A 10486-nucleotide genomic window follows, 5' to 3' on the forward strand; every position below is an offset into this window, starting at 1 on the left:
GTCTCGTGAAAACCAACGTTTGTTTACAGGATCAAAAGAAGCAAAGTTTCCTTACTTCGTTTTGTACTTCTAATTAGTGACCGTTGTTTTGTTTCGATCTCTCCGCGTGCGTCACTTCTTTTGCATGCGCAAAGCTGACCTCATACGTAATTCCCCGGAACTGCTTCCGTTTTACAACAGTGAGCGCAAGCTAGATTCAAGTGATTATTACGTTTTGAATATGGATATTTTTCTTACAAAAACGCATCGATTCGCTACAGGAGGCCTTTGTTCACCCCCCGGAGCCGTGTGAGACACTTTTTATTAAGGATGGGCGCTTTTTATTTAACTTCTTTTGGTCTGATGCAATGCAACACCCGCTGAGTGCAACGATAGAGCTTGAAAGATCAAAGACAATTTTTTATATAACTCCGACTGGATTCGTCTGAAAGAAGAAAGTCATATACAACCAGGATGCATCGGGGGTGAGTAAAACGCAGCCTAATTTTCATTTTTGGGTGAACTAACCCTTTAACTGTCCGTCTCGTCTTAACCAATTACAAGTGAACACTGCTAAATATAGTTTTGTGAACAATCACTCCAATCATTTTCAGAGGTGGTCAGAGAAGATGTGCCCCAGACAGTAAAGGACTGTCCCAACACACAGTCAGTGCACCAAAACAAGGTTTTTAAAGGTTTTTGGTGCTGTCATGCAAGATCCCATTTGATCAAAGACATAGCATGTTACCATGATATCATATTCTAGCTGTATAGTTATGCACTATTCTAAGCTACACAGAAAAAAAAGGTACAAAAGTTGTTACTGTGGTGTTAATGTACCATTTAGGTACTAATATGCACTCGTTAGGGGTAAAAAAGGTACAAAGGTACCGCTTCTGTATCTTTTTTTCTGAGAGTGTATTTTGTAATATAAATAGTGTGAGTAGTATGTTCACACTGAACAAGAAAAAGTGCACTTTAAATACCCAGATGATGCACTGAATTAACCCAAACCATTTGAAATACAGCTTTAGTTTTGCCATTTTTGGCTTTGATAAAAATGTAATTTAAATGAAACATTTTCGTGATTGAGGCAAAATAATTCTGACTGAAACTTCACTTTCGTTTGCTTGGTAAGAAGTACATTTTAGTTGTTACAGTGTTGTTATGGTTAACTAAAGCTAAACATTTGTAAAAAGTATAAAAAATTGTTTTTGTTAATTGAAAAAAATCTGAAATATAATAAAATATAAATATTACATTAAAAAAAACTTAACCGAGATTAAAACATAAATGAAAATTAGAAATGTTGTCTTGCCAACTAAGTGAAAAAAAAAAAAACTAAAACTGAAGTAAAAAATTATAATAAAATAAATTTAAGCTAAATAGAAATATTAGAAAATAATAATAAAGAATAAAATGACAAAAGCACAAAATTACAAAAAATTAAAATGGAAACTGAAAATTTTAAAATAAAAGCTAATTCATTATTTTTTTAATTAATATTAATACTAACACTGAAATAATACTTAGTTATACTTAACACATAATTATACCCAAGCGATGGATGTTAATACTAGGTGTAACAGGCCCAGAATAAAAGAAGTAAAACAAAAACAGTAGCAGTAAACAACATTAACACAAGATATTTATCATTTAACTACATTTAATGTAGTTAACCTATAAATCTATTGTGTTTATCTCTGCAGGTTGCTCTTGTGTTCCCCAACAATGATCCTGTGATGTTTATGGTGGCATTTTATGGATGCCTCCTGGCGGAGCTGGTGCCTGTGCCCATAGAGGTGCCACTCACTCGAAAGGTATTAATCAGCATTACACCAGCACACAGATGACACTCTCACAGATTTCAATCACAATAGAGCCCCCTACAGGAAAAGACACAATACGACACCCTGATGTCCTGACATCACATCATTATCCTTTGGATTTCCAAAACTCAAAACACTGTATGGTATGGGCATAAATAATATACTGGTAGTCAAAAGATAAGTGCTGTTTTCTTGAAGATGTCAGTATACACTGGTACTGTGAGTATGTGAGCATGTATGAATAACCAGTCACTCAGACCTTGGGTTTTTCTCTTCTGCAAATGACCTGAATGCCTCCTGTCTAAAGGTTTCATTAGCTGTCTCTGTGCTGCTTTGAAGCGTGTTCGGTTTGATTAATAGAGCTGATGTTCCTGCTGGAGACGGCTAATCCTTTAAAATGAAGGACACAAAAACACACGTTGCCTTAGTGTTGTGTTGTTGAGACTGTTATTGCAGACCGTCAGATGAAAGACAGAGAGGGAGTGAGTGGACTGCAGATCAGTGTTGTATTGATGACTGTCTGTGTCTCCTCTCATCAGGATGCAGGCAGTCAGCAGGTGGGGTTTCTGTTGGGCAGCTGTGGGGTCACTCTGGCCCTGACCACTGATGCCTGTCAGAAGGGCCTGCCCAAAGCACAGACCGGAGAAGTTGTCACTTTTAAGGGTGGGTGATTCACGCAAACCAGTTACTTCATCTTTATTTAGTGGTGCTGTATTTTAGCCTCGGGTATAATGTGTGTGTGTGTGTGTGTGTGTGTGTGTGTTTTTACAGGCTGGCCTCGACTGCTGTGGTTCGTTACTGATGGAAAGCATGTTGTAAAGCCTCCTAAGGACTGGCATCCTCCAATAAGAGACACTAGCAATGAGATCGCATACATAGAGGTCAGAACCGCACTAACTTAACGGGATAATGTTTATTTTGCCATAATGACCAATAGATGGATAGATCTATCTATCTATCTATCTATCTATCTATCTATCTATCTATTTATCTATCTCTGTCTCCATCCATCCGTCCATCTATCTTTCTAAATGTCTGTCTGTCCATCCATCTATCCATCTATCCATCTATCTTTCTATCTATCTATCTGTCTGTCTGTCTGTCTCCATCCATCCGTCCATCTATCTATTTATCTAAATGTCTGTCTGTCTATTCATCCATCTACCTAGCCATCTGTCTGTCTGTCCATCCATCCATCCACCTATCTGTCTCTGTCCATCTATGTATCTATCTGTCCATCCTCCTGTCTGTCCATCCGTTCATCTATCCATCCATCTCTCTAACTCTAAGTCTCTCTTTCTGTACACAGTATAAGACCAGTAAGGAGGGCAGCACTATGGGCATCACAGTTTCTCACTCTGCTATGTTGGCTCACTGTCATGCGCTCACACAGGCCTGTGGCTACACAGAGGGTGAGTGTGTGTGACTTACACGTATCACACACAGGCTCTTCAGAGACCGGCCACTGCAGGTCTAGAGTGTCCTACTTCCAATCTCTAAATAACTGCTCACAAACCCTTAACACTCCACACAGAGCAGCTACTGCAGTAAAGACACTCTTACCCTATTCTTCTGCCTCTGTATACACCTTTAAAACGGAATTTGATTGCAAATGTAATTGTTTTCAGGGGTAACTAAGATCTACACAACAAAAGATTGTTCAAAAGTTGTTTTGATATGATTTATGATGTTTTACTTGCTGCTGTCACATACACCACATCATTTCTTGTAAATACTTTTTGCATTATCCACCTCAAAATGTTTTCTGTGTTTTTATTAACTTGTATAGGTGAAATTATAACAAATGTTTTGGACTTCAAACGAGACGCTGGTCTGTGGCACGGGGTCCTCACGGTAAGTCAGACACACATGTGGTTGACATCTGGTGTGAAACATTCACATACACTCATACACATGGATAAGGAGTTAGATCCCCTTGCACTCATCCAGCTGTCTTTTGCTTTCTTAATCTATGTCCTTGGCAACCGCCGTCATGGTGATGTGTGTTCAGAGTGTGATGAACCGCATGCACGTGATCAGCATCCCGTACTCGCTGATGAAGGTCAACCCTCTCTCCTGGATCCAGAAAGTCCACACCTATAAAGGTGAGTGTACTGCCTAAAGTCAGACTGCCTGTGTGTGTCATGATCTTTTAACATAGAGCTATGACCACTTACATGTGGATAAACCAAATGAACTGATTTGAGATGTAGTTGTTCATGTGATGTAAAAAAATAAAAATAAAATTGTTAACAGGTCATTGCAGTTAACTGCATTTTTTCTTCAGATTAGAGGCTCTTTATAGACTCAATTCCAAGAGTTGATTCCAGACACATTTTCTGGATTCTTACGAAAAAAAAGGGATGTTAAGTGAGTTGAAGTGGAAACCTGTTCGATAAAGAATTTGCATCTGGTTTGAAATGAATCAATTTTGCCAACATTTGTCGTCTAGATTTCTATTTTAAATAAATGCTTTTTCTGTTTGTTCTGTTCATTAGAGAATCATGAAAAAAATGCACCATAGTTTCCACAAAAATATTAAGCAGCACACCTGTTTTTAACATTGGTAATAATAAGAAATGTTTCTTGAACAGCAAATCGGCATATTAGAATGATTTCTTAAGCATCATGAGACACTGAAGACTGGAGTAATGATGTTGAAAATTCAGATTTGCCATCATAGGAATAAATTGTAGTTTACAATATATTCAAATAGAAAACAGTTATTTTAAATTGTAATAATAATTCACAATATTACTGTTTTTACTGTATTTTTGATCAAATAAATGCAGTCTTGGTGAGCATAAGAGACTTCTTTCAAAAATATTTGAAAAATCCACCGACCTCAAATTTTGGACAGTAGTGTACTGTATATTTCTTAAAATTCCTTCAGATTATCTGTGGTATGAAGATTAATTCGTAATATTAAAAAAAAGACTCATACAAGACGTTTGCCACATACAGGTGTAATGATGTAACTACAGAAAGAAGAGTTGTGAACTTTTCACAGTAAAAACCTATTTATAAAATACTTTTTACTGGATTAAAAGCTTTTTTTCCACATTATTTTATATTTTCTGCATACAGAGCATTGTGAACAAGTGTTAATTTTGAGAGAAACCTTTTAAAAAGAGGAAAATATCTAACAAGACATTTTTCTGCAGATTTTGCACACTGACATAATTTTAAGGTTAATAGTTGGTCTCTATATGGACAGTAAACGTCTATTTCACATCATAGCTGTTACTATATTGTTTAATGTAGCAGATGAAATGCTGACCGTGACCTGAATTATACATTTAGGCCCTGTCATCTAATGTTAGTAGAAAATAATAGTTGCCGGTGTGGTGTCAGGACACCGATTAACTGCTGTCTGACTGTTTGCATATTTACATGTCCTGTGTTTTTCAAACAGCGCGTGTAGCAGTGGTGAAATCCAGGGACATGCACTGGTCACTTTTAGCCCAGAGGGATCAGAGAGACATCAGTCTTAGTTCTCTCCGCATGCTCATCGTTGCTGATGGAGCTAACCCATGTGAGTATACACTTAAACAGAACAATCTGACAACAATCATAAATTCAAATGGAATGGAACACATCCTGAACTGTCACCAGAACATTGTTTATGTTGTGTATATTGAAATGCAGGGTCTATTTCGTCCTGCGATGCCTTCCTCAACGTCTTTCAGGCCCGTGGGCTGCGGCCAGAGGTGATCTGCCCATGTGCAAGTTCCTCTGAGGCCATGACCGTCGCCATCCGCAGGTACACTGATGACATTTCAGCAACTTCAACAAGACTACTTACCCACTATTATTGTACTGCATGCATACTGCACAGTATGCACTGAACACTGCTTACTTTTTTAATGTTTATTATGTAATGCAGTCCAGTTGTCATCTCAGAAATGTAAATGGATTTGCATTTGAATTTGCATATGGCGGTATCCTATTCCAAAGAAAACTCAAATCCATGTTGAATGACTGTGTTTGTATGTCTTCAGGCCTCCAGAGATGGGCGTTCCTCCTCCGGGGAAGGCAGTGCTGTCCATGAGTGGTCTGAGTTATGGGGTGATTCGAGTAGACACAGAGGAGAAGCTCTCTGTGCTCACTGTCCAGGATGTAGGACAGGTCATGCCTGGAGGTGAGACCTGCTTTACTCTCACTGATGGATGGACTGATCCATAGACTGATGAACCGTTTTGAGTGAATGAATAGTGTGATGGATGAACTGTAGTTCTGTCATGACTACTCTCGGAGGGATTGGCATGGTAATGTACATGACAATGTTAATATATTTGGTCTTGGCGGAATAGATCTGCTACGCTGCTGCTTCGGCAGAGCAAGTACCAAGACTTGCTGCTGCCAATACATCCACAACATGCTGCTGTGAGCATGTAAGAAATATTGCTGCTGCAAATATAACATACATGAAATAACCATGTGAACCGCATGTATTAATAATATATTAAAAAAATAAAAAATAAAAGTGACGTGACGTGTGGCAAAGTATGGTGACCCTGGCTACCGATACAGGAGAGAACCAATCAGCTGTGCAATGTGATAATGATGTCATTAGGTCAGATTGAGTTAGACCTATCGGACTGCGCCATCTAGAGTTTAATGCCAGAACTCTGTATATAAATGCTTTACTTTTTAGCACTTTGTTTAACATTCTATTATTTTGAATTTTGAATTTCTCTTGGGGACTAATGTACTGTCTATGCATCTCTGTTTGTGTGTGTGTGTGTGTGCAGCGCTGGTGTGCGTGATCCAGGTTGAAGGCACGCCGTACCTGTGTCGAATGGATGAGGTTGGAGAAATCTGTATGAGCTCCAGCAGTACAGGAATCTCCTACTATGGTCTGCCAGGCATGGCCAAGAATGTTTTTGAGGTTAGTGTGGAGAAACAAAAGGTCCAAGGATATTTAAACATTTAGTGTTGGCCTTAAAATGTTCAGTCAATATTTGACTTTCAAATATCTTGATTCCAGTTAAACTTGCAGCCCTAGTGGTAGCGATTTTGATTAACTTCGGTGTCTCAAATCTTCGAACCTGTCAAAGATTCATTCTGATTCATTCAGTGGGATTTCTGTAGGTTACATTATACACCAGTTTGTGTATTGTGCATCTTTTTGAGTGAGTCGTTGAATTATTCACTCGTTAAAAACATTAATTTCCGACTGGTAGTCTTATTATTATACTTTATTGAAATCAACTAAGTGACTCTAGAAAGACATCATTAGCATTTTCCCTACAACAATATAGATCAATTATATTATTTTGTCAGCTTCTGGCATAACTTTATAAAAGATATAGAAAAAAGCATAAATAATAATGAATGATAACTATAGAGTTCACAAATCAAACACCACTAGTCATCACTGCAAAGCTTTTAGAGTTATGTGCTATCATCAAAATTAATTAAAATAAGGACTTGATAACATTGTAAACTCGACTGAAATTTATCAGTTGTATTGCTTACTTTCAGACCATTCCAGTCACATCATCAGGAGCTCCCATCGGTGACAGACCCTTCACACGCACATCTCTCCTGGGCTTCATCGGGCCGGTGGGTTCAGTTGTCTGAAGCCAAAACTATCCTTTTTGAAGCTGCATAACTCTTCCATGTCTTATATATCAACATGCGGGGTTCATCTTTTTTGGATTGGGTTTGTTTCTTGTGTTTCAGGATAATCTGGTGTTTGTGGTGGGAAAGATGGACGGACTGATGGTGGTGAGTGGACGGAGACATAACGCAGATGATGTGGTGGCCACAGCACTGGCCGTGGAGCCCATGAAGTTTGTGTACAGAGGAAGGTAATTCAACTGCCATTTACTCTTGACTTGAGATGAGTGTGCATCTCTGCTCAGACTGAAGGTTGCATCTCTGTTCTCTTTCAGGATTGCGGTTTTCTCTGTATCAGTGCTGCATGATGAACGCATTGTTGTGGTGGCAGAACAGAGACCAGACGGTTCAGAGGAGGACAGCTTCCAGTGGATGAGTCGTGTGCTGCAGGTGAACACACATATGCACACAAAAAGTAGAAGCTATGGTATCCATGCTTGAAATAAATGTATTTGAAAATGTAGCAATTTGTGCAGTTCATGTGGGTCATACTTCAGTTTTGAAAATGCAACAACTTGTATAAAGGAAAAATAACATTCCTGTATTTATATGTTGCATTTTTAACATGAATTCTATAATATTTTACAGATTACTTTTTTTTTTTTCAAAAATTCAAAAATAGTTATAATAAAGAATGAGTAGGTGTGTCCGAAGCTTTTACTTATAATGTGCGCAAAACAGTACTCACACACACACCCATGCATATATTCTTAACCACTTTCTGTCTCACTCTTAGGCTATCGACAGCATCCATCAGGTGGGAGTGTACTGTCTGGCTCTGGTGCCAGCTAACACACTACCCAAAGCTCCTCTGGGCGGCATCCACATCACAGAGACCAAACAGCGCTTCCTAGAGGGAGCTCTGCACCCCTGCAACGTCCTCATGTGTCCTCATACCTGCGTCACCAACCTTCCCAAACCTAGACAGAAGCAGCCGGGTACAGGTGAGTCCTGTGTGTGTGTTGGGTGGTTGCTTTTCATTGTTTTGATCGGTGTGGTATATTTTGCATATCACATGACCTGTTGTCTCTATTGTTTCAGAGGTGGGTCCTGCTTCCATGATAGTCGGAAACCTAGTGGCAGGAAAGAGGATTGCACAGGCCTGTGGGAGAGATGTTTCACAGCTGGAAGACAATGATCAGGTAAAGATCAATCCCATTTTCACTCTCTCAAACCACATAGGTCAGTGGTGAAAAAGAAGTACACTTTAGCATGCTTTTAAAAAAAGAGTAATTATTATGGAAATAATAGCTTTTAAAAGAATATACTTAAAAGTGAACTGAATGTAAGTTTTCGGACACTTAACTGCATGTTAATTGTATTTAAATGAAAATGTATTATAGTTACAATTTTTATTAAATGCAAGTAGCTGAAATTTAGAGTGCTTGTTTGACCCACTTAAGTAAGACGTAAGTACTTTATACGTAATTTCATAATTAATACCATAGTCTTTGAAATATGGTTAAAGTACTGCTGAATGTACTGTAAAGCATTTATGGTAAAATACAATATACTTAAATGTCATAAATATATTTTAATTGCACATTATTTAAAATATATTAACTTTAAATGTAGTATTGAATAACACACTACAGATAAATTATAATTAAGTACTTTACATGGGCTTTAGTATGTTAGTCAACACATCAAAATAAGTGTACTTTAAAGTACAACAAAAGATTATTAAAATATGATTCAGGTCAAACTTTTAATTTGACATCAAAGTGCACTTTTTAAAAGTGTACTTAAGTGTGTTAAGAAACACAGTCATGAAAGTGTGCTTTCTTGAAGGATTTTAATTTCATTAATATTATAATATCTGCAAGTACAATTCACTTCTAACATTTGAAGTACACTACAAGTGCACATTCAATACAATTAAGTGCACTTCTTTATCACACTGCTTCATCTTGAAGTATACTGTTGTCTGAATGTATCGTCTCTCCTCTTGTAGTTCCTGTATATGCAAGATGTTCTGCAGTGGAGAGCTCAGGCCACTCCAGATCACCCTCTATTTCTGCTGCTCAATGCCAAGGTACAAAACTCATCATCCCTTAGCCCAGGAAACATAGTATTCAGAGTCAGATTGTGTATATTTACTGTCATCTTATGTCTTTTTTATTTTTCAGGGCACTGTGGCCAACACAGCCTCCTGTGTACAGTTGCACAAGCGGGCAGAGCGTGTGGCAGTAGCGCTGATGGAAAGAGGCCGACTTAATACTGGAGACCATGTAGCACTCGTTTATCCTCCTGGTAAGATAGAAAGAGACTTATATTACTGTGGTCTAATAAAGGGTGTTCAGCTCTCATGTTTTGTGGGGCTCAATACTTCTCTGTCTTTCTACTTTGCAGGTATTGATCTGATCGCCACTTTCTATGGCTGTCTGTACGCCGGCTGTGTTCCAGTCACCGTCAGGCCTCCACACCCACAGAACTTAACCACAACCCTACCAACCGTTAAAATGATTGTTGAGGTAACTTTAATCTCTGAATGCAGGACATGCTGTTTACCATGGCCTTGCTTCCCTAGCCAATAAACAGAAACACTAGCTCATCCTTGTGACCAGTCTGTATTATTGTATTTTATATAATTTTATGGTTAACACCTTAACAATAATATTACTTTTGTTAATATTCATTAGGAATCATGAACTAACAAAGTTTTTTTTTTACAACATATATATATATATATATATATATATTTGTACTGGGAAACAAAACAAAAATATTAAATAAGAAAATCATTTTTGCTGTGTGTTTATAAGTTAACATTAACCTAGATTAATAAATGCTTTAAAAATTGTTGCTCATTGTTAGTTCATGATACCTAATGCATTAACTAATGTTAACTAACTGAAACGTACTCGTATGGTGTTGTTTTTTTATTGATTTTTTATTAAATATCAAATTAAGTGTCATAGAAAACAAATAATTCTAAAGCTTTTCTCACTCAGGTAATTTTTGCAATTTATTTATTTTACCAAGTGGTCGAACTTTTTATATCAAAATACCAAGATTATTGTCATTAATGGTGACTATAATGTCCATATTCT

General features: G+C 37.6%; 1 protein-coding gene across 3 annotated transcripts in view; it reads left to right on the forward strand.

Annotated features, from left to right (window-relative positions):
* Window positions 1-10486, forward strand: part of LOC107752588 (disco-interacting protein 2 homolog A-like) — a 142001-nt gene that overhangs the window by 119501 nt on the left and 12014 nt on the right. For all 3 annotated transcript variants that reach the window (XM_016568600.1, XM_016568601.1, XM_016568602.1), the window contains 18 exons: window positions 1689-1799; window positions 2348-2471; window positions 2580-2689; window positions 3118-3220; window positions 3598-3662; window positions 3820-3913; window positions 5224-5343; window positions 5457-5571; window positions 5810-5949; window positions 6563-6699; window positions 7296-7376; window positions 7497-7624; window positions 7709-7823; window positions 8170-8377; window positions 8475-8575; window positions 9388-9468; window positions 9563-9686; window positions 9786-9907. In XM_016568600.1, coding sequence (XP_016424086.1) covers window positions 1689-1799; window positions 2348-2471; window positions 2580-2689; window positions 3118-3220; window positions 3598-3662; window positions 3820-3913; window positions 5224-5343; window positions 5457-5571; window positions 5810-5949; window positions 6563-6699; window positions 7296-7376; window positions 7497-7624; window positions 7709-7823; window positions 8170-8377; window positions 8475-8575; window positions 9388-9468; window positions 9563-9686; window positions 9786-9907 — 2079 coding nt within the window. The remainder of the gene's footprint in view (window positions 1-1688; window positions 1800-2347; window positions 2472-2579; window positions 2690-3117; window positions 3221-3597; window positions 3663-3819; window positions 3914-5223; window positions 5344-5456; window positions 5572-5809; window positions 5950-6562; window positions 6700-7295; window positions 7377-7496; window positions 7625-7708; window positions 7824-8169; window positions 8378-8474; window positions 8576-9387; window positions 9469-9562; window positions 9687-9785; window positions 9908-10486) is intronic.

This window comes from Sinocyclocheilus rhinocerous, unplaced genomic scaffold (genome assembly GCF_001515625.1).
Source record: "Sinocyclocheilus rhinocerous isolate Xijiao unplaced genomic scaffold, SAMN03320098_v1.1 scaffold1222, whole genome shotgun sequence".
Lineage (NCBI taxonomy): Eukaryota > Metazoa > Chordata > Actinopteri > Cypriniformes > Cyprinidae > Sinocyclocheilus > Sinocyclocheilus rhinocerous.